We start from the raw sequence: 22,642 nt of genomic DNA, 5'->3' as shown, positions 1-22,642 counted from the left end.
GGCTCGAACCCGTGTCCCCTGCATCGGCAGGCAGATTCTCAACCACTGCGCCACCAGGGAAGCCCCACGTAGGCATCTTAATACTGGGATTATGGATGACTTCGACGTACAGAATAAATTCTGTGTAATTCAACTTTTTAATGCTTACATATGACATTTTCAATCTCCGAATTAATGCTACAAAACCTGAATCCTGAGGGAAGAGGATGAAATTCTAGAAGTCTAACTGAAAACGAGAATTCATCACTTGAATGTAATAAGTAGTTCCTTCTTGCTTGGAATGCACAGTGCCCGTTAGAATCTACTTGCAGTGTGGCCAGTGCTTTCACTGTGTGTGCACCTTCTAGAAACGGAATGGTCTGTTCTCCTCCTTGGAAGGGCCTCCTCTCAGAGACTCAGATCCTTGTTGATGTGGACAGACTGGGAGAGTCTTTATTTATCCATGACACGTCCACCCAACACACATCCACTAGACACCTCTTCTGCTCTGGTCACTCTGCCCAAAGTTTAAAAAAAAACCTTATCCACTGCACTGGCTCACTTCATAAATGCTTGTTCCCTGTATCCATGCTTCTCAGGGTGAAGGTTGATGTTTCTGATGCGACATAACAAAAAGGCTACTTTTTCTTTTTCTGGGGGGAGTGTCATTATTTCTACTTATACTAACATTACCCACAACACTTTTTCTGCGGTGACCCTGGAGGTTCGACGTTGTCACTCAGCTGTGTTCCTGCATTTCATCCAGACTACAGTCTGTACTTGTGACGTCGTTGAGACATGCCTGACCCTATGGTTGAGTAAACACTGGAGAGTACGTGGGATCCCTGCCAGGGAGGGGACGGGATGAGGGAGCAGAGTCCGAGGCCCAGACCCCAGGCTCTAACCACCCACCCACCCCTCTCCTGCCCGGTGCCCACTGGAGCCCTGGCCACCCGACCCAGGGGTGGAGCTTCACCCAGGAAGCTGGCAGACACAACAACGAACACGCACTCAGGGACCCAGTAACATGCTCCCCGTTCAGGGGGCCTCGCTCGTGGCTGCCGCGGGGCGCCAGGGACGCAACACACCAGAAGAATGTAATTTACGGCAAGTTTTAATAGATTTATAAAAGTCGTATGTACAAAACATGTTCAACTAACCCCCGGAGCTAAACACCCTTTACACTGCATCATGTATCTCTTAACCTGGAACACAGCATCCGTAAACCGAGGCCTGTCCCCCATTGTTGGTGCCATTATGGGGGGGAGGGGAGGGGTGTGGAGCTGCAGCGACACCCCAGGGGCGGCGCCCGTGACCCGGCACTCGGCTGTTGCCCTTGAACTTCCTTTCCCGTGGAGAGAGCCCGGAAGAGCTCAGAGCTCTGCTTCTGCAGCCGCTGCCGCAGATCATCCCCACAGCCCTGCCCCGCCACGGGGTCCCCCACGCACCGCAGGGGCCCCAGCACAGCACCGAGGAGGTGAGCTGAGGACGTGGCAGGGCGGAGGGGGCCGAGCACACAACACTGAACTTCCTGGCTGCGCTCGTGTCAACAGAGAATGACATGCCTGCCAATTTTAGCTGCTTCGAACGCAGTGAAGGAAAAGACACTTGGAATGTTTTGCCATTTGCATAACAGGTCAAAAGGTAATGCTTTAAGATCCTAGAGGTGGGCAGACTCAATAGAGATCTCTTTTAAATTTCTTGATAAACAGGCTTGTTAGAGAATCTAACAGTTAAGATGACGGGCAGGAAGTTTCACTGGGTGCCCGTGAGCCCTCCTGGGACAGGCCTTGGCCCCGGCTTCCACAGACTCCACAGTGAGAGCTCTGGCCACCTGTTTGCCGGTGAACCTGGAAAAGGTGCCCGGGCTCGTTCAGAGGGAAGCCACGGAGAACCGGCTTTGTTAGCCCGACTGTCAGATCAAGGCTGGTTCCACGTTTGTGACCTGAGTTCCAGAGTCTCCTAGGTGACAGTGCTCTCTGCCCAGCGTGGGCACGGACCTCTTTAGAGGGCAGCCGGACAGACGGTGGTGAGACCTCCTGCGTCCCCCAAGGCTGCGGGGGGCGTCCCCGGGGGCCGGGCACTGAGCAGAGGGGCTGAGCCCCAGGGCAGAGGGTTCAGCTGCAAGGTGCGTGGCAGTCCCGTGAGATGCCGTAAAGCGCCCAGGCTGCCTGCGGCAGCACACCCGGCCAGTTGCCACTCAGGGTGGGGCCTCCTGGAACCCCATTCTCAGTTCCTTCCCGACTGGAGAAATTCTGAAGTCGGCTGAAGAGCTGGGCCCCTGGACCAGCACCGGGAAGCAGCAGAACCCACAGCGGAGGGCCTGTTTCCGCCGACTCACAAGGGTCATGCTCTCAGCTGCCCCTACATTGGACTTCTCTCGGCCGGACTCCGGGTCAGCCTCACCAGGCGGAATGCGCGGTCCACCCCTCCCCAGTGTCCACACCGCCTGGGCCACCAGAGCGGTCTGGCTCTGCAAGCTGCCGGGAAATGCGGTCCCGCGGGGAACCTCCACCTTGACTGTGAATAGCTGCGGTGATGTTCATTTGGGGGAATCACTCGGCTTTTGAAAGCACAAAATAAACTGTGTTAATAAAAAGGCGCCCGATGACAAGCCTGGAACAGACAGATCAGGACGATTGTGAGCCCGCGCGGCTCAGCCCCGTCTACAGTCTGCCGGCCGCGCAATCAGAGTGCCGGCTGCCTGCCCGGGAGGAAACTTGGGCTGGTCCAGGAATCCCTAGTAGCTGCTCTAGTGTTTCACTGTGGTTTGTGTTACACACAAAGAAAACCACCGGAATAAAAACACTACCTTCACAACCAGCTCAGAAGCGGAGAACCCAGTTTCCAGGGGGAGCCAGGTGTGCGCTTCTCTGTGAAGCGAGCCACGGGGCTGCGTTTACAGCAACAGTCTTCGGGTCCCTATAATAAGCACCTCACAGCGACGTGCCAAGGTCCTCGCTGGATCTGAGGAGGGAGGCGCCATAGGTCGGGTGGGATACAAGAGCAGTTCCTGCCTGTTCTCAGCTACTCCATACCCTAATCGCAGGCTGCCGGGGAGGGCCTGCTGCCCTACAAGTTCTGCGTTTGGGGGCAGGAATCTCATGGTCTATTTCTGAGTTCCACCCCATTTCCTACCTCTTGCTGTACTCAGACGCCGATTCCCGGGAACATCCATCCTGCTAGGATGCTTGAGAACTCACTCGGGCTGGCAACACCCCGCTCCTTCCTGCGCTGACCTGGGGCGGGAGCCTCGCGTAGCAAGTTCCCACGCTGAGCAGCGCTCCGCTCTCCTAGGGGCTCACGACCACCGTCAGGGTCAGCAGAACCCCTGCAGATGTGCGGTCCACGCCGAGGAGCCGCTCTGGGTGTGACGCATCCCATGTCATCCAGCGAGAGGCGGGCACTGGGGGTGCTTCTGGCAGGTAGTAACCTGTTGTGCTTTGAGTAGGTTTTCACCTGAAGAGGTGCCAACACGGTGTGGAAACCAAAACCACCTATTTCAGTACCACCCTGTGCACCAGCGAACACCCAGCCTCTAGTTCCAGCGGGTTCTGGAGGGCGGGACCTGGCAGGAGAGTGAGGGCCCACACGAGCAGCCGGGCCTCGTGCGCCGTGAAGTCCTCCTCCAGCAGAAGGTAGGAACCACACACCAAGAGTGGGACCGAAGAAGCGGAGTGGCCCTTCCACGCCCCAGGGGCTCCCCTCCACCCACAGCGAGCCTTCCCCTTCCCTGAACTCAGCACGAACCGCGTGCCACCTGCCGTTAAGGGCCGTCAACACAGCGAGTGCCAGCCTCTGAGCCGCCTTAACCAAGCAGCTCCTTCCTCTGGGGACCCGCCACCACCCTCTTCAGGGCCCAGCAGGCGCCTCACAAACGCAGTCAGTAACAGCAGCCCTTGCTCAGGGGGGCTGAGCTCTCAGCCCCCCGCCAGCTGCAGGCCCAGCACCGACCTTGGCACCAGGGCCTGCGCCCGCCCTGAACACCGAGTCCGTGAAATGCAGGAATCCCACACGCAAGGCCCACCTCTCTCTAGCGCTGCCAGGCAGACTTTAAAAGGGCTTGTCTTCTTCTTCACACAGAGCTCTCTAAATTTCCGGGCATCACTGAAGAATGAGTTGCTGAGCGCATCTGATGCACCTTACGGAGAAGGTGGCATCAGAAGGCCTGAAAGGACCACCTGACATGCTGTTGAAGGCTTAGTGGGAACTTCTGCTCTTCACTTAAACCACAACAGAAAACCCAGCATCACTTTCTTCCTGAGGCAGGTTGTAGGTCACAGCAAGGGGAGGACTCGGGGGCCAGCACGTTGTGGACCACAATTCCAGCGGCCTGGAGGGAGTCCTCCGTGGTCCTCTGCTTCGTGGCCCGTGACCACGGGTTGCACAGCAACCACCTGGGAAACCAGGAGTGCGTCCACGTGACACCTGTACTGCACAGGCTCTGCAAAGCCCCTCAGGTGACCTGACTGCGGTGCCAGAGCTGAGCATCGTGCTCTGATCCAACTTTTACAAACGGGGAAACTGGAACCCAAAGACCTTAGCCCTCGGCCACGTGGATAATGACGAGTACAAGTTCCTCTGGGGGCGGGCGGGGGGCAGTTCTGCCTTCCCCACACGTGGACGCACACAACGCCTACCTGGGTGATGGCCACTGGACAGTACATACGTGCCTTTTCTACAAGAGAAGCCTGAGCGCCACGAGCTCTGCCGGCTGGGAATCGTTCGCACTTTGCATCAGAGGTTTCTTCGTTTTGTGATGGGGACGGTCACCCCACAGGGTTGCGGAGAAAGAGTTCCCACCCTTGCCTTCCCTTGGGCTTGCCCCAGCCTCCGGTCTCTGGCCACGTCCACGTCCATCACCAGGTCCTGTCCTCGGGCCCCCGGGTCTCAGGGCAGCAGGATCCCTCCTTCACACACACACGTGTCTTTCCATGTATTTGCCCCTGTTCCTTGTCCTGAAGTCGTGTTCTAGAGGCATCCACTCAGTGACAGCGTTCCTGTGTCCCACGTGGAAATAAAAACTGTGATCGACAAGTAATGCACCTTCAAGGAACATGAGGAGAGTTACCCAACTGCTCTGAATTTTGGGGGCTGTAAATTAACGCTGACTGCACACGCTGAGTTATTTTCTATTACGCAAAGGAAAACTGAGGATACATGCAGAGGCTGAAGGCGGTCAGATCACCAAACCGGTCCCTCCTGCCAATGCTAAAACGCTGTGCAAAGTGTAAGTAAGCGGTGAGCAGTTCACCCCGACTGCGCTCCTCCTAACGGTGCCTTTAACTCACGATACCAAGTTAGTGTCTGTTCCCAGGATGCCCAAGTTAGTTAGTCATAACTAATAATCTTGTTTCAAGATTATTTCCTGATCTTGGAGTTGAAATAACCTGACTCATTTTTATCAAAGAAGTAAAAAAATTACAAGAATAAAGAGTCTAGAGGACTCTCTATATAAATTACAAAGCTACACTGCAATAGCTTTAAAACAATTTCTCTACAAACTGAAGGGTTAAAAAAATATTTCAGTAAAAAACGTACATGTGTCCTTATGTGTAAACAGTATAACTATGAGGAAAATATCTTAGTTTGAGGAAGTTTATTGTTACATTTTTGTAATAACAGATGAGGCACAAGTATCTCAATAAAAAAAGACAATAATCGAGGGTAACAGTGAAATTAAAATAAAAAAATAGAAAAGCCTAAGGTTTTGGAGAGAAAAGTGACTATAATCTATGTGTAGAAAGGCTGTAAATGGTTTCAGTTGACCTTGCAAAGAGCGATCTTCTTCTCGGATGCCGACCAATCATGGAATTGAGGGCCGGGCGCCTTGCCGGGACTAAGCCGTCCACTCAGCTTACCGTGAAGAGGGGAGCCCGGCCGCAGGGGGGGGAGCGGGTCAGTTCTGGGCCGGGCAGGGGCCCCCCTCGGGCCGTCCCCCCTGCTTCCCAGTCCGCTCAGCTTCCCTGTCTATACCAACTCGCTTCCGCCTCCGAAAGCAAACCAGCAGCCGCGTCAGACGGTTTAAAGGACAAACGGCGCTTGCCGACCGTGCTGACCCCACTCGCCAGCAAGCCGTTCGGACGGGCACCTGCACCGGCTACGCCGACCGCCCCCTCCGCCAGACCACAGGGAGCGTCGCCAGGCTGGTGAGGAAGCGCGTGGGTCCCGACACACGTGTGAGACCTGGAACCCGGCGGGCGAGGAGCGCTCGTGCCCCAGGACAGGTCCTCTGAGCAGCGACGGCGGGGTCTCGGGCCGCCCTGACGCAGCCCGTTGAGAATGTTCTTTTTTCTTTCGGCCTCGGTCATCGGCCCCGATCCCGGGGCTCGTCCTCTCAGTTTACGAAGAGCCACAGGAAGCAGTACAAAAACAGCAACTTTTCTCCAGCCAGAAAAAAGCCGAAACCCCAGCGAACATCGACAGGAAGCCTTGAGCGCCCAGAGAGACAGGATTTCATGTCGTCTCCTCATTAAAACCCTGTGATAACAAGGCTGACTCAGAAGCAGTTTCTTTCCTCCCTTTCCTCCTGGGTCAGCATCTGCCACAAGATCCCTGTTTATCTGCTGGGTGAAGGCAAGCAAGCCACTCACCAGGGATGCAGGACCGGGAACAGTGTGGCCTGGGGATGGCGCCCGGGGACGGTTACTCAACCACAGGAACATTCTGGTGCCACTGACAGATGAAGCTTTTTTCTCTTTTAAATGCTAGGCAGGGTCCTCAACACGCCAGGGACTCTTGAGTAGAGTAATACACAGCGGGGACCAGTTTGGAATGCAATGTATTTTTAAACACAGTGAAAGACACCTGGACAGAGTAACCAGACAAGTTAACTGAGTGTAAGATTGACCAGCTCGCGTCGACATTCACAGCCTCTGCAGTTTCACTCAGAGGAGACCACGTCCAACAGTTTTCCTGCTACATGTGTACGTTAGTAGAAGCAAGAGACCGTGATGAGAACCTCGATTCTCGGCCACCAGGAGGCAGCGCGGAGCCCGGGGGCATTAACGAGGGCTCTGCTGGCAATGCCGCCAGCTCTCGGAAGCCCCTGAGAGGAAAGGAGCTCTCCACTTCGTCCAAAGAAGGAAAGGCTCCCTGCAGCCGACTGCCGCGTTGGAGACGACTCAGAAGACAGAAGAGTCATCTGCAAGGCCAGCTGGTTGAAGTTTTTGCCGAGGGGCAGGGAGGGAGGGCACAGAGGCAGTGGGCACTGCCCTGTGCAGAGGGGAGGGGGCAGGGCGGGAAGAAAGTGCAGGCTGTGGGGCCTTAAGTCCACACCGCCAGCTCTCACTGCCACCCTCTCATCTGACGGCCGGGGCCAGGGCCTCTCGGGACATCGGCACAAGAGACTTAAAAGGCAGCGCGCTCCCTTGGGGAAGTGGTGGCGACAGCCCGCGCTTCACCTCCTACAAACCACTCCCCCCTCCCCCTGCCCCAGCAACACTCCTCACCAAGCACTCTCGAGTTAGAAAAGCCATCTGCAAAGATGTCGGTTTTCGTGTTTCTGTCATTAAAGACAGAGTGTGCGCGCACACACACGCAGTCCTCGATTACATTGTGTCAGAGAAGGAATAGTTTCTGTAAAAAGAAAGAAAGCTGTGTTATTAAGCATTACACATTAATACCAAAGTGATCGCTTGGATTTTCAGTAGTTTCACTAGTCCCCAGGATTCAGTAGCTAACGTCAAAGTGTCACGTCCTTTGGCCTAGAGCGTGGCGGGCCTCACGGCATCCCTGAGCCAGGTGTTGAGGGCACGGATTCGGGAAACCCGCTCCGGGACACCGGGGAGATCTGGCCTGTGGCCGGCGAGGCTGCTGAAGGACCACAAAAGTGAGGGGCATCCTCTTTCACTGCAACATAATATCTTTCAGGTTCTCTTGCAGGATGGTGTCCTTCACAGCGTGAAACACGAAGCGGATGTTCTCGGTGTCTATGGCGGTGGTGAAGTGGTGGAAGAGTGGCTTACTGCGATTCCGTCTCTTCCGGTCGAAACACTGGACCAGGTAGCGCTGGACGTCCTCCAGCCTGTGGGGGTCACCCTTGAAGTCTGGGAAGTGCTTCTTGATGCTGACAGTCTTTACTTTCTCCACCAGGAGGTCCATCTTGTTGAGGAACAGGATGATGGAGACGTTGAAGAAGAGCTTGTTGTTAACGATGGTCTCAAAGATGTTCATGGACTCCACCAGGCGGTTGGTGCGCCTGTCTTCCATGAGGACCTGGTCGTACTCACTGGACGAGACCATGAACAGGATCGACGTGATCCCATCAAAGCACTGGAACCACTTCTGGCGCTGAGACCGCTGGCCGCCCACATCCACCATCTTGAAAGGGATTTTTTTGATGACAAAGTCATGCTCCACGATGCCCTTGGTGGCCTTCCTCGCCAGCAGGATGTCCTGCTTGCTAGGAAAGTAATTCTGTAAAATAGGATAAGGGAGAAATTCAGGAGAGGAAGAACATGAGAAAACAAGAACAAAAAGATGGGGTGAAAGGAAAGAGAGTTACAGTGACTTTTGAGAGAAGCTGAACCAAATACCAGAAGCAACTTTCAATTACAAAAATATAAATTCACCATGAAACAAAAAGTGAAGGAACTAAACAGCTCATTTCAAAATGAACAAAGGCTCATCAGGCTGAGGAAGGATTATCAGAATCTTCACTGTTAGGCCCCAGCCTGCAATCTCATCGGCTTTCTTCTCCACAGGAGACTTCCATCTTTTTTTCCCCTGCACCATAGCTACCTTTCTGTTTTTCTAACTTCTAGGGCACACGCATTCCAAACCCTGACTATGAACTGATTTAACTTAGGTTTTGCAACGCTATTTAAATTTAGCCTGCACTATATTTATTATGTTATTCTTGGAGAACTCTTAAAGTCTAGCAGCACACGGGCAGCTGCGGTCACTCGAACCACTTTGATCCTGCATCATTGACAATCCTCCAGTGATTACCGCACACCAGCACTCATGCATCATCCTTGCCAAAAGTCCAAACAGGGCTGAAGCCTCTAGCGCCAACTACCAATTCATGAAGCACAGAGCAGAGAGAGAAACACCTTCAACAACACTGCAGGGATGGAAGAGCAAAACTGAGACGCGAGAAACCCTGCAGGAGAAATAATGCAATTACTCCAACAAATAAGTTGAAAGGAAGAAAAAGACGGAAGGAGAAACCTAAAGAATAAAAGAAGTCTAAGTGCCACGGACCAGTTACAATGGATGGACCGTAATAGGATGTTGATTCAAACTACTAAAATAAAGCAGTACCCACAAGAAAACACTAATGCGACAACTGGGAAAGTCTCAAAGCTGACTTGATATTAAGGAATTATCGCTAACTTTTTAGGAGCAATAATGGCATTGCGGTCACCTGACACAACAAACATGGCTCACGAGGACAGCGAAAGCCCTCACCGCTCGGGCTGCTTTGGTCTCCACACAAATGTTTTCTAATCCTGGATCACAGACTCCTGGGGTGGGGGTCTTACTCACCAGCTGGCCAATCCGGTCCAAGTTATCCAGGAAGTACTTCACTGATTCACCCTGTCGTGGAGGAAACAGAGTCACAACTCAGTCTTGGTTGAGGAACCCTGATTTGGTAAAATGACTGCTAGTTTGCCTGTGTGTAAATAGGAAGGCAAAGTAAAAAGGCTAATAGCATACATGTATTTTTTTAAATTAAAAACACAATTAAAAAATTTAAAAATGCAATTTCTCTAGCTCTGATCTCAAGGTTCAAATTCAGACTGTGTTTTCCAAAGCACCCCTGGCTTGATCCTGGTGATGGGCAGGGTGCTGACTCCCTTCCTTCCCAGATATGGAGACTGGCCTGCTCCAGGCCACGCCACCAGGGAGCTAGCGCGTGAGATTAAGTGTCTGTGAATGGTTTTGCTCCTGGAGAGCTGGCCCAAGGCACTCTAGCCACCGTCTTTGAAGAAGGTCCGTCTTTGAGGCACATGACAAAACACGCGCCAGTTTCTGGAAACAGGCCTGACGCTCCATTATTACATCACACATTTGTATGACCTGATTTACAGCCTAGAACGAGGGGACTCTTTGGTCTGGATTTCCGTGCTGGGATGACCAGTCTTTCTCTACCCACTGGACGTTCTCCGGACTGAACGTCGATACAAACCAGGGCCGTTCAATAGCCAGAAGTGACCTTGAAAATCACCCACGGTCCTGTTCTCGGAGGACTGAACCCCCCAACGCGGCGGCACTCACGGGGCATAAGGAGCGTTCAGAGGGCCTTCAATGTCGATTACATGGAGGGAACAGAGGCAGTGGAAGTGAACGGGCAAAAGCTCCCCTTAAAAAGTGGGATGCTGATTATACTCCATGTGCCCAGAGGACACGGCTTCCTGCAAGGTTGCACCCTGAGCCTCACTCTGCAGACAGGGACCGGCGAGGACGCGCTGGGAGAGTCCCCCAGGGAAGCCACGCCAGCCCCGTGTTCTCACGACAGTGGAGGGTGGCAAGGAGGTGGCACTCTGGGCTTTTAAGGAGGAAGATCATCTGGAAGGTCCTAGACGGCAGCTTGAGCTGAGACTTCGTAAAAGACAATGAAGAAAGACAGGAGCGGCAAGCCCTGGTTCCTCCCTCCCCACGTGCCTCCTTCCTCCGGGCCTGAAGGAAGAAACCGACGGGTGGGCTTCCTTCAGTGAAGAATCAACCTTCCCATTTTAAAATGAAGGCCTGTGGGTGATTCGGCAGAGAGCATCTTGTTTAAGGAACAGAAACACACCTTCCCTGCGTCACAGCACAGATCACGATTTGCGATACGACCTTCCTCCTGGGCATCCGTGCTGTCAGGGCACAGGCCGACTCTGCCCTGGGAGGCCGGGGTCCAGGCCGGCACGAACACCTCGCCTCCAGCCGCGGCCCCCAGCCCGCACACAGCTCCTCCCCGTGGAGGGGAAGCTGGGTTCAGTGCGGCGGGAGGTCGTGCCCCTTCCCGCAGCTGCCGATCGTGCCCTGCCGATTGGCACAGCCTGCCTCCTCCCATGGCCGGACAGGAAACAGCTGGTGAGCGAAGAGCTGCCGGAGTGGACGCCAACTCACCTGATTTACGGCTACTCCTTCCCCAAAGCTCCCGTCTCTCTTACCTCCCACCGCCTCTCATTCGGGGCCCTCGGAGGTGCGACGAGAGCTCAAGAACAATCAAGGCACTGCCCGTGTCCCCCGCGCATCCTTCCAGGAAGGCGGGGCAGCGGGGGCGGCCTACAGCCAGCCTCCTGCCCGACTTGGGCGGGGGCTCCAGGCACAAAGACAGTGGGACCAGCCCCCGCTCCCACCACCACCTGGCCAGGGCTCTTGGCCTGATTGGGCACAAAAAGTCACGGCAATGCAGATACCCCGGCCATGTTCTGTCACCATGGCATGACAGTCGTCCCGGTGGCAGGCACCGCGACATGGGGGCAAGTGCCGAACCTTGACACACAGACGTGACGTGCAAAATGTCCCGAGGACACAAGTAGGCATGAGCTAAACACAGACTGTTAAGAAGGGGAGGAAATCCTTTTCCCCCAGTTTGACTTTATTTCCAACGATTGCGTTTGAAATCAGGGTCAGACGAATGGACCTTAAAACACACCAAATGCTAACATAAACGGACATTTACAGTTTGTTTCTCCACCAGAACTGTCTGTTTAATCATCTCACCAGCTTGTTTCACGACCTCAAAGGCGGTGACTTATTGGTGACTCTGCTGCTCTGCATGGTTGGTGGCCTCGACTCTTTTCAGGAAGAATCACGTATGACATCGGAGAGGGGAGAAATCCTGCCTCACCTGGACAATAAGCTACCGGGTCTGCGTTAGAGCCGCTGTTGAACCGTAAGGCAGAGGACTGCACCGTTCTGCTCTCCAACGCGGGGCTGGCGGGAAGGCGACAGGAGGGGATGAGAAACCAACGTGCTCAGACCAGAAATCGGCCCATAACCTCCGCGCGCCACACCATCCTGCTGGGCTGAGTTGGAACCGCGGTTGAGGTCACTGTGGTTTATTGTCAGAGACTGGAGAGCACGTCACTCCACTGGACGTGTAGCAATAGGCTTCAGGATCCCCACAGCGTCAGTCATTTAAAGGTCCAGGTTACACTTCTGCTCTATCCTCAACACCAGGAGAACGTGGTCATTTCTTCAGAGAATAGTGTCTGGCAGAACCTGAGATGCTAACCTGAGATTAACCACTCAGACTTTGCTACAGACTGAATGTCTGTGCCCCCTGCCCCCCATTCACATGCTGAAGCCTATTCCCCAGTGTGATGGTGTTAGGAGGTGGGGCCTCTGGGGGTGCTGAGGTCATGAAGAGGGAGTCCTCACGATGGGATCAGTGCCCGTATCAGAGGGACCCCAGAGGGCTCCCTCCTGCCTCTGCCACGTGAGGACACAGCGAGAAGACGCTGTCTATGAACCAGGAAGCGGGCCACCACCCGACACTGAATCTGCCTGTGTCATGGACGTCCAGCCTCCAGAACTGTGAGAAATAAACGCTTGTTGTTTAGTCTGTGGTATTTTTATTACCGCAGCCTGAATGCACTAAGATAGCACCTTGGTAGAAAGAGGCGACACGATCCCAGAGTCTTCTCCTGACAGCTACTGGGGCAACGTGGTCTAACAAAAAGGAGTAAATGGAAAACAGGCTTTTTACAATCCTGCTTGGTTTGAAAAATCTATATCACTTAAGATTACTAAAAACATGGGTTCATGGATTAGACAAAACACAACAAATTCATTAGCTCAGAGGCCACCAAACACATACTTGACACCAGCCCGCCCTCCCGACCCAACGTTCCCAGCAGAGCACTGACCCTTATTAGCTCCAGATGGATGGCTGAGGTGGGGCCTCGTGGTGGAGAAGAGGGGGCTGTCTGTTTCAAGAAGTAGCAGCAGGTCTATCTGGGGCCCGTGCAGTTGTGCTAGGCACAGACGCTGAGTGTGACATGAGGGACGTGCGCAGGGTCCAGGCTCATAGCACCAGCGAAGAGAATCATCTTTTTGGCAAATGGACTCTGTTCTTCACCAAATCTTCACTGGACTCTCCTATTACCCACAGCTCTAGCAGAGGTCATACACACTCAGGACTCCACATTCAAGGCTTCTTTCTGTCCGGCATCATCAGACAGACCCTCCTGCACACCCACCCCACCCTCCGCGACAGCCCCCGCAATACTGAAGCCGCTCCTCCGTCGCATGTCGGCCTCAGGCACCCATTCAGCCCATTTAGGCCTGAGGACAGAGCCTCAGCTCTTGCAGTGCTGAGCAAGCCCACTCTGGTCACATCTCTTTCTCTGCCAGTAATCGATCCAGTCTCCCATACTTGGTTGAATTCTGGTCCTTTCTGTCAGTGGCACAGGGGAGCTGTGTGCATGAAAGAGAGCCTGTCCAGGTCAAGAATCACTGGCAGAGGCCCCGCAGGGGATGGAGAAAGGACAGAGGTGGGCGTGGGTTAGTCCGAGATGCAAAGGTGGAGGCGGGAAGCAAGCAAGGGCCAGCGAGTGGTTACAGAGGAAATAAACACTAACGTCCACTTCGGGACAGGCAGCTTTCCAGTTCCTAGTCCTGTATCTGTCTACACACGAGCGGTTCCTATGTTCCTGTACTCAGCGGAAGTAACTGTAAAATTCCAACACAGGGCTTGTCAATGTGAGCACGAGGATTCGAAAATTTAGTTCACTCGCTTAGACACAGCGAATTAGGAAGACAAACTTCAAAACTGCTGTATATTAAAAACAACAAACTACTCTAAATGTCAGATTCTCATTACTTAATAAATATTGAATTTATGATTTAATTTCCATTTAACAGAGATGCTAACCCAACAACCTGTTTGAATAGAGAACTTTAAAAATACTTTAGAGGATAGACCTTCAAGATGGTGGAGGAGTAAGATGCGGACATCACCTTCCTCCCCACAGATACATCAGAAATACATCTACATGTGGAACAACTCCTACAGAACACCTACTGAATGCAGGCAGAAGACCTCAGACTTCCCAGAAGATATATAATATATATATTTTTTCCTTTTTCTCTTTTTGTGAGTGTCTGTGTGTATGCTTCTTTGTGTGATTTTGTCTATATAGCTTTGCCTTTACCATTTGTCCTAGGATTCTGTCTGTCCGTTTTTTTCCTTTTGTATAGTTTCTAGCGCTTGTTATCATTGGTGGATTTGTTTCTTCGTTTGGTTGCTCTCTTCTTTCTCATTTTTTAATTTTTTCCTTTTAAATAATTTTTTATTTTAATAACTTAATTTTATTATTTTCTTTCTTTCTTTCCTCCCTTTTCTTCTGAGCCATGTGGCTGACAGGGTCTTGGTGCTCCAGCCGGCTGTCAGGCTTGTGCCTCTGAGGTGGGAGAGTCGAGTTCAGAATACTGGTCCACCAGAGACCTCCTGACTCCACGTAATATCGAACAGTGAAAGCTCTCCCAGAGATCTCCATCTCAACGCTAAGCCCCAGCTCCACTCATGACCAGCAAGCTACAGTGCTGGACACCCTATGCCAAACAACTAGCAAGACAGGAACACAGCCCCATCCATTAGCAGAGAGGTGGCCTAAAATCATAACAAGGTCACAGACACCCCAAAACACACCACCGGACGTGGTCCTGCCCACCAGAAAGACCAGATCCAGCCTCATCCACCAGAACACAGGCACCAGTCCCCTCCACCAGGAAGCCTACACAACCCACTGAACCAACCTCAGCCACTGGGAACAGACACCAAAAACAACAGGAAATATGAACCTGCAGCCTGCAAAAAGGAGACCCAAACACAGTAAGGTAACTAAAACGAGAAGACAGAAAAACACACAGCAGATGAAGGAGCAAGGTAAAAACCCACCAGATCTAACAAATGAAGAGGAAATAGGCAGTCTACCTGAAAAAGAATTCAGAATAATGATAGTAAAGATCCAAAATCTTGAAAATAGAATGGGGAAAATACAAGAAACGTTTAACAAGGACCTTGAAGAACTAAACAGCAAACAAACAATGATGAACAACACAATAAATGAAATTAAAAATTCTCTAGAAGGAAGCAATAGCAGAATAACTGAGGCAGAAGAACGGATAAGTGACCTGGAAGATAAAATAGTAGAAATAACTACCGCAGAGCAGAATAAAGAAAAAAGAACGAGAAGAATTGAGGACAGTCTCAAGAGACCTCTGGGACAACATTAAACGCACCAACATTCGAATTATAGGGGTCCCAGAAGAAGAAGAGAAAAAGAAAGGGACTGAGAAAATACTGGAAGAGATTATAGTTGAAAACTTCCTTAATATGGGAAAGGAAGTACTCAAGTCCAGGAAGCACAGAGGGCCCCATACAGGATAAATCCAAGGAGAAACACGCCAAGACACATATTAATCAAACTATCAAAACTTAAATATAAAGAAAAAATATTAAAAGCAGCAAGGGAAAAACAACGAATAACATACAAGGGAATCCCCATAAGGTTAAAAGCTGATCTTTCAGCAGAAACTCTGCAAGCCAGAAGGGAGTGGCAGGACATATTTAAAGTGATGAAAGAGAAAAAACTACAGCCAAGATTACTCTACCCAGCAAGGATCTCATTCAGATTCGATGGAGAAATTAAAACCTTTACAGACAAGCAAAAGATAAGAGAATTCACCACCACCAAACCAGCTTTACAACAAACGCTAAAGGAACTTCTCTAGGCAGGAAACACAAGAGAAGGAAAAGACCTACAATAACAAACCCAAAACAATTAAGAAAATGGTAATAGGAACATACATATCAATAACTACCTTAAATGTAAATGGATTAAACGCTCCAACCAAAAGACATAGGCTGGCTGAATGGATACAAATACAAGGCCCATATATATGCTGTCTAAAAGAGACCCACTTCAGACCTAGGGACACGTACAGACTGAAGGTGAGGGGATGGAAAAAGATATTCCATGCAAATGTAAATCAAAAGAAAGCTGGAGTAGCAATTCTCATATCAGACAAAATAGACTTTAAAATAAAGACTATTACAGGAGACAAAGAAGGACACTACATAATGATCAAGGGATCAATCCAAGAAGAAGATGTAACAATTGTAAATATTTATGCACCCAACATATGAGCACCTCAATACATAAGGCAAATGCTAACAGCCATAAAAGGGGAAATCGACAGTAACACAATCATAGTAGGAGACATAGTAGTGGGACACCCCACTTTCACCAAAGGACAGATCATCCAAAATGAAAATAAAAAAGAAAACACAAGCTTTAAATGATACATTAAACAAGATGGACTTAATTGATGTTTATAGGACATTCCATCCAAAAACAACAGAATACCCTTTCTTCTCAAGTGTTCATGGAACTTTCTCCAGGACAGATCATATCTTGGGTCACAAATCAAGCCTTGGTAAATTTAAGGAAATTGAAATCATATCGAGTATCTTTTCTGACCACGACACTATGAGACTAGATATCAATTACAGGAAAAAAATCTGTAAAAAATACAAACACACGGAGGCTAAACAATACACTACAAAATAACCAAGAGATCACTGAAGAAATCAAAGGGGAAATCAAAAAATACCTAGAAACAAATGACAATGAAAACACAATGATCCAAAACCTATGGGATGCAGCAAAAGCAGTTCTAAGAGGGAAGTTTATAGCAATACAAGCCTACCTCAAGAAACAAGAAACACCTCAAATAAACAACCTAACCTTACATCTAAAGCAATTAGAGAAAGAAGAACAAAAAACCCCCAAAGTTAGCAGAAGGAAAGCAATCATAAAGATCAGAACAGAAACGAAAAAGAAATGAAGGAAACAATAGCAAAGGTCAATAAAACTACAAGCTGGTTCTTTGAGAAGATAAACAAAATTCATAATCCATTAGCCAGGCTCGTCAAGAAAAAACAGGGAGAAGACTCAAATCAATAGAATTAGAAATGAAAAAGGAGAAGTAACTGACACTGCAGAAATACAAAGGATCATGAGAGATTACTACAAGCAACTGTATGCCAATAAAATGCACAACTTGGAAGAAATGGGCAAATTCTTAGAAAAGCACAACCTTCCAAGACCAAACCAGGAAGAAACAGAAAATATAAACAGACCAATCACAAGCACTGAAATGGAAACTGTGATTAAAAATCTTCCAACAAACAAAAGCCCAGGACCAGATGGCTTCACAGGCAAATTCTATCAAACATTTAGAGGAGCGCTAACACCTATCCTTCTCAAACTCTTCCAAAAAGAACAGAGGGAGGAACACTCCCAAACTCATTCTACGAGGCCACCATCACCCTGATACCAAAACCAGACAAAGGTGTCACAAAGGAAGAAGACTACAGGCCAATATCACCGCTGAACATAGATGCAAAAATCCTCAACAAAATACTAGCAAACTGAATCCAACAGCACATTAAAAGGATCATACACCATGAGCAAGTGGGGTTATCCCAGGAATGCAAGGATTCTTCAATACACGCAAATCAATCAATGTGATAAACCACATTAACAAACCGAAGGAGAAAAACCATACGATCATCTCAATAGATGCAGAAAAAGCTTTCGACAAAACTCAACACCCATTTATGATAAAAATCCTCCAGAAAGTAGGCATAGGGGGAACTTACCTCAATATAATAAAGGCCATATATGACAAACCCACAGCCAACATGGTTCTCAATGGTGAAAAACTGAAAGCATTTCCTCTAAGATTAGGAACAAGACAAGGTTGCCCACTCTCACCGCTATTATTCAACATAGTTTTGGAATTTTTAGCCACAGCAATCAGAGAAGAAAAAGAAATAAAAGGAATCCAAATCAGAAAAAAGGAGGTAAAGCTGTCACTGTTTGCAGATGACATGATACTATATATAGATAATCCTAAAGATGCTACCAGAAAGCTACTAGAGCTAATCAATGAATATGGTAAGGTAGCAGGATACAAAATTAATGCACAGAAATCTCTTGCATTCCTATACACTGATGAAAAATCTGAAAGAGAAATTAAGGAAACACTCCCACTTACCACTGCAACAAAAAGAATAAAATACCTAGGAATAAACCTACCTAAGGAGACAAAAGACCTGTATGCAGAAAACTATAAGACACTGATGAAAGAAATTAAAGACGATACAGACAGATGGAGAGATATACCATGTTCTTGGATTGGAAGAATCAACATTGTGAAAATGACTCTACTACCCAAAGCAATCTACAGATTCAATGCAATCCCTATCAAACTACCCTATACTACCCAAAACAATCTACAGATTCAATGCAATCCCTATCGAACTACCAATGGCATTTTTCACAGAACTAGAACAAAAATGTTCACAATTTGTATAGAAACACAAACGACCCAGAATAGCCAAAGCAGTCTTGAGAAAGAAAAATGGAGCTGAAGGAATCAGGCTCCCAGACTTCAGACTATACTACAAAGCTACAGTAATCAAGACAGTATGGCACTGGCACAAGAACAGAATTACAGATCAATGGAACAGGATAGAAAGCCCAGGGATAAACCCACGCCCATATGGTCACCTTATTTTTGATAATGGAGGCAAGAATATACAGTGGAGAAAAGACAGCCTCTTCAGTAAGTGTTGCTGGCAAATTGGACAGCTACATGTAAAACAATGAACTTAGAACACTCCTTAACACCATACATAAAAATAAACTCTAAATGGATTAAAGACCTAAATGTAAGGCCAGACACTATAACACTCTTAGAGGAAAACATAGGCAGAACACTCTGTGACATAAATCACAGCAAGATCCTTCTTGACCCACCTCCTAGAGAAATGGAAATAAAAACAAAACTAAACAAATGGGACCTAATGAAACTTATAAGTTTTTGCACAGCAAAGGAAAACATAAACAAGACAAAAAGACAACCCTCAGAATGGGAGAAAATATTTGCAAATGAAGCAACTGACAAAGGATTAATCTCCAGAATTTACAAGCAGTTCATGCAGCTCAATAAAAAAAGAAAAACCCAATCCAAAAATGGGCAGAAGACCTAAACAGACATTTCTTCAAAGAAGATATACAGACTGCCAACCAACACATGAAAGAATGCTCAACATCATTAATCATTAGAGAAATGCAAATCAAAACTACAGTGAGGTATCACCTCACACCAGTCAGAATGGCCATAATAAAAAATCTACAAACGGGCTTCCCTGGTGGCGCAGTGGTTGAGAGTCCGCCTGCCGATGCAGGGGACACGGGTTCGTGCCCCGGTCCGGGAAGATCCCACATGCTGTGGAGCGGCTGGGCCCGTGAGCCATGGCCGCTGAGCCTGCGCGTCCGGAGTCTGTGCTCCGCAACGGGAGAGGCCACAACAGTGAGAGGCCCACGTACCGCAAAAAAAAAAAAAAAAAAAAAAAAAAAAAATCTACAAACAATAAATGCTGGAGAGGATGTGGAGAAAAGGGAAACCTCTCGCACTGTTGGTGGGAATGTAAATTGATACAGCCACTATGGAGAGCAGTATGGATGTTCCTTAAAAAACTAAGACTAGAACTACCATACGACCCAGCAATCCCAGTACTGGGCAAATACCCTGAGAAAACCATAATTCAAAAAGAGTCATGTACCATAATGTTCACTGCAGCTCTATTTACAATAGCCAGGACATGGAAGCAAACTAAGTGTCCATCGACAGATGAATGGATAAAGAAGATGTGGCACATATATACAATGGAATATTACTCAGCCATAAAAAGAAACAAAATTGAATCATTTTTAGTGAGGTGGATGGACCTAGAGTCTGTCCTACAGACTGAAGTAAGTCAGAAAGAGAAAAACAAATACCATATGCTAACACATATATATGGAATCTAAAAAAAAGAAATTGGTTCTGAAGAACCTAGGGGCGGGACAGGAATAAAGACGCAGACGTAGAGAATGGACTTGAGGACACGGGGAGGGGGATGGGTTAACTGAGATGAAGTGAGAAAGTGGCATGGACATATATACACTACCAAATGTAAAAGAGATAGCTAGTGGGAAGCAGCCGCATAGCACAGGGAGATCAGCTCCGTGCTTTGTGACCACCTAGAGGGGTGGGATAGGGAGGGTGCGAGGGAGACGCAAGAGGGAGGAAATATGAGGATGTATGTATATGTATAGCTGATTCACTTTGTTATAAAGCAGAAACTAACACAGCATTGTGAAGCAATTTTACTCCAATAAAGATGTTAAAAAAATACTTTAAAAAATATTATATAATTCCCCAAAAGAAACTTTGAAATCAGGCTTTGCTAAATGAGTAACTACGGTATCTCACAGGGATCTTGCGAGATTACAATTGTTATCACAGCTCTGAAAGTAATTGGAAAAAGATTAAGCATCCTATTAATATGTATTAGAAAAATTAAGTTTCTCACATTTTACTTTGGGTGCCTGTAAACGGTCTGCTGCTAATTATAATCCTAATATATCAGGCAAAAGATTCACTGGCAAAGTAGAAGATGCACGAAGCTTCTGGCTGCAGCACTATTACATTAGAAGACTGGGGACAAGCAAAACGCCCGTACCATCAACGTGGACGGGAATGAGGGGCCTCTAGGGACAGTTACAGAGTGACTTACAGACAGATAAAAAGCCAAGGTGCAAAATAGAGAACAGTGTGATTCCTGTTGTAGAAGGAATGGTGGGGAAATGAAAACATCTGTACGATTTGCTTATATTTTAAAAAAGAAACATTGAAGGATAAACCAGCAAGAAGTAAAAACGATGATGTACAGGGAGGGGAGAACAGGGAAGGTGGGACGGGGTGGAAGCAGACCTCTCTGAATGTATTTTGACTTCAGAACCATGCAAACATCTTACATAATTAAAAGCAAAATTAAATTAAAAAATAATCACCCCCTCAAAATTTAGGCAAACTGAAACAAAGGACCCTAACAGTGTATCAAGCTGGAGGCCTCGACCTTCTGCCCTGGAGCACAGGCTCTCTAGCTTTGCTGTGCAGGCCTGTGCCCGGGCTTGTGCTTAAGTCCCTGTACCCAAGCTCCAAGCCCCCCACCTGAGATCCTGACAACGGCTGCCGCTTGGCAACCAAGGTGAGACCCCAGGAAAAGGCCCAAACAGGCCCTGGAGGCTGGCCTGGCTTGGGTGGGTCTCCTTGGCCTGTGCAATGGGGCTGAAGCCACAGGCCAGAGCGCCAGGCCCCTCGTGTCTGGGATTCTTCTGTTTCTGAAACTGAAGTAAAATCCACATGACAGGACTAACCATTTTAAAGTGTACAACACAGAGGCATTGAGCACGTTGGCAAGGCTGTGCCACCACCTCCTGTACCCAGTTCCAAGGCATTTCGTCACCCCAAACGGGACCCTGTGCCCATAAGCAGTTATTCCTCAGCAACCACTCAGTGGTCTGTCTCTATGGATTTGCCTGCCTTGAATCTTTCCTACAAACAGAACCACACACTGTGTGCCCTTTTGTGTCATCAGGCTTATTTCACCCAGCATGTTTCCAAGGTTCATCCATGTTGTAGCAGCTGTCAGGACTTCATTCTTTTTTACAGCTGAGTAATATTCCACTGAAGGGACGGTCCCTATTATGTTTACCCATTTGTCAGCGGATGTACATTTAGATTACCTCCAGCTTCTGACCATTGTGAATAGTGCTATGAACACTCACGTAAAAGGTTTTGTTTGAACATCTGTTTTCAGTTCTTTTGGGTATATAGTCCACTTAGGAGTGAAATTACTGGGTCACATGGTAATTCTATGTTTAATTTTTTTGAGGAACCACCAAACTATTTTCCACAGCGGCTGCACTGTTTCACATTCATGTCAGCAAGGTACAAAGGTTCCACATCCTCACCAACACTTGTTATTTTCTGATTTTTAAACTGTAGCCATCCCGGTGGGTGTGAAGTGGCATCTCTTCATGGTCTTGTCCGGGTGTTATGGTGGTTATGTCTGTAGCACTATGAAGTCGTGGATTTTTATATATCAGAAGCAAAGATGGCAAAGTGTAAACACACGTTACTACTGGGAGTGGGTATGTGAGTATCTGTTAGGCTCATTATGTTAAATGTTTCATAAAAAGTTTAACAGTCCAAATTACAGATTCAGCTTTTAAAACTATGGATTTAGATTCTACATTTGTATCTCAGGGACAAGACCATCATAGAAAAATGAGCTAAAAAGAAGTTCCAGAGCATGTTTTTAGATAGTCTCTTTCTCCAGATGAGAAAGCACCATGGGATGTAGGGAAGATGAGGGCTTAGCCAATTTTTATAGCTTCCACCACAGAATCCCTAGAAACTTAGTACATGATATACTGGGCGTGTCATAACCATGGCTGCCTATCGCCTTTCTACATCTTGGGGAAATTCACACCAGGATTACAGCCTCTGCAATGTAGCATCCAGAATCCAAATTCCAAGTCTCACTGGGGCAGGGATAGAAGCGCACGTGAAAAAGTTGCAAGAAGGATACAAAGAATACCCGTACACCCTTTGCGTGGGTTCACCCATCATGAACACTGTGCCTCATTCATTTGCTTTAACCTTTGTTCTCTTCCCTTCAATTTACAGTTGACCCCTGAATAACATGGGTTTGACTGGCATGGGTTCAATCATATGCACATATTTTGCAATAAATACGTACTACACGATCTGAGGTTGCTTGAATCTGCGGATGTGGAACTGCAGACGGAGAGGG

The 22,642-nt window shown here is 48.4% G+C and overlaps 1 protein-coding gene across 2 annotated transcripts in view; it reads right to left on the bottom strand.

Annotated features, from left to right (window-relative positions):
• Window positions 1-1,075: 1,075 nt before the first annotated feature.
• GNA12 (G protein subunit alpha 12) overlaps window positions 1,076-22,642 on the bottom strand; it is a 117,718-nt gene continuing 96,151 nt past the window's right edge. The window contains exons 3-5 of one of the 2 annotated variants that reach the window (XR_004345718.1): window positions 9,472-9,522; window positions 2,792-8,397; window positions 1,076-2,542 (exon numbers count right to left, since the gene is read on the bottom strand). Coding sequence is in view for 1 of the 2 variants with exons in the window: in XM_032604610.1 (XP_032460501.1) it covers window positions 7,828-8,397; window positions 9,472-9,522 (621 nt within the window). In the remaining variant the exon portion in view is untranslated. Of the gene's footprint in view, window positions 8,398-9,471; window positions 9,523-22,642 lie in introns of both variants that reach the window. The other variant, XM_032604610.1, reaches the window with a different exon arrangement.

The sequence above is a fragment of the Phocoena sinus genome, chromosome 15, assembly GCF_008692025.1.
Source record: "Phocoena sinus isolate mPhoSin1 chromosome 15, mPhoSin1.pri, whole genome shotgun sequence".
NCBI lineage: Eukaryota > Metazoa > Chordata > Mammalia > Artiodactyla > Phocoenidae > Phocoena > Phocoena sinus.
Note: the sequence above shows the minus strand (reverse complement) of the source record. Positions and strands in the feature narration are given on the sequence as shown.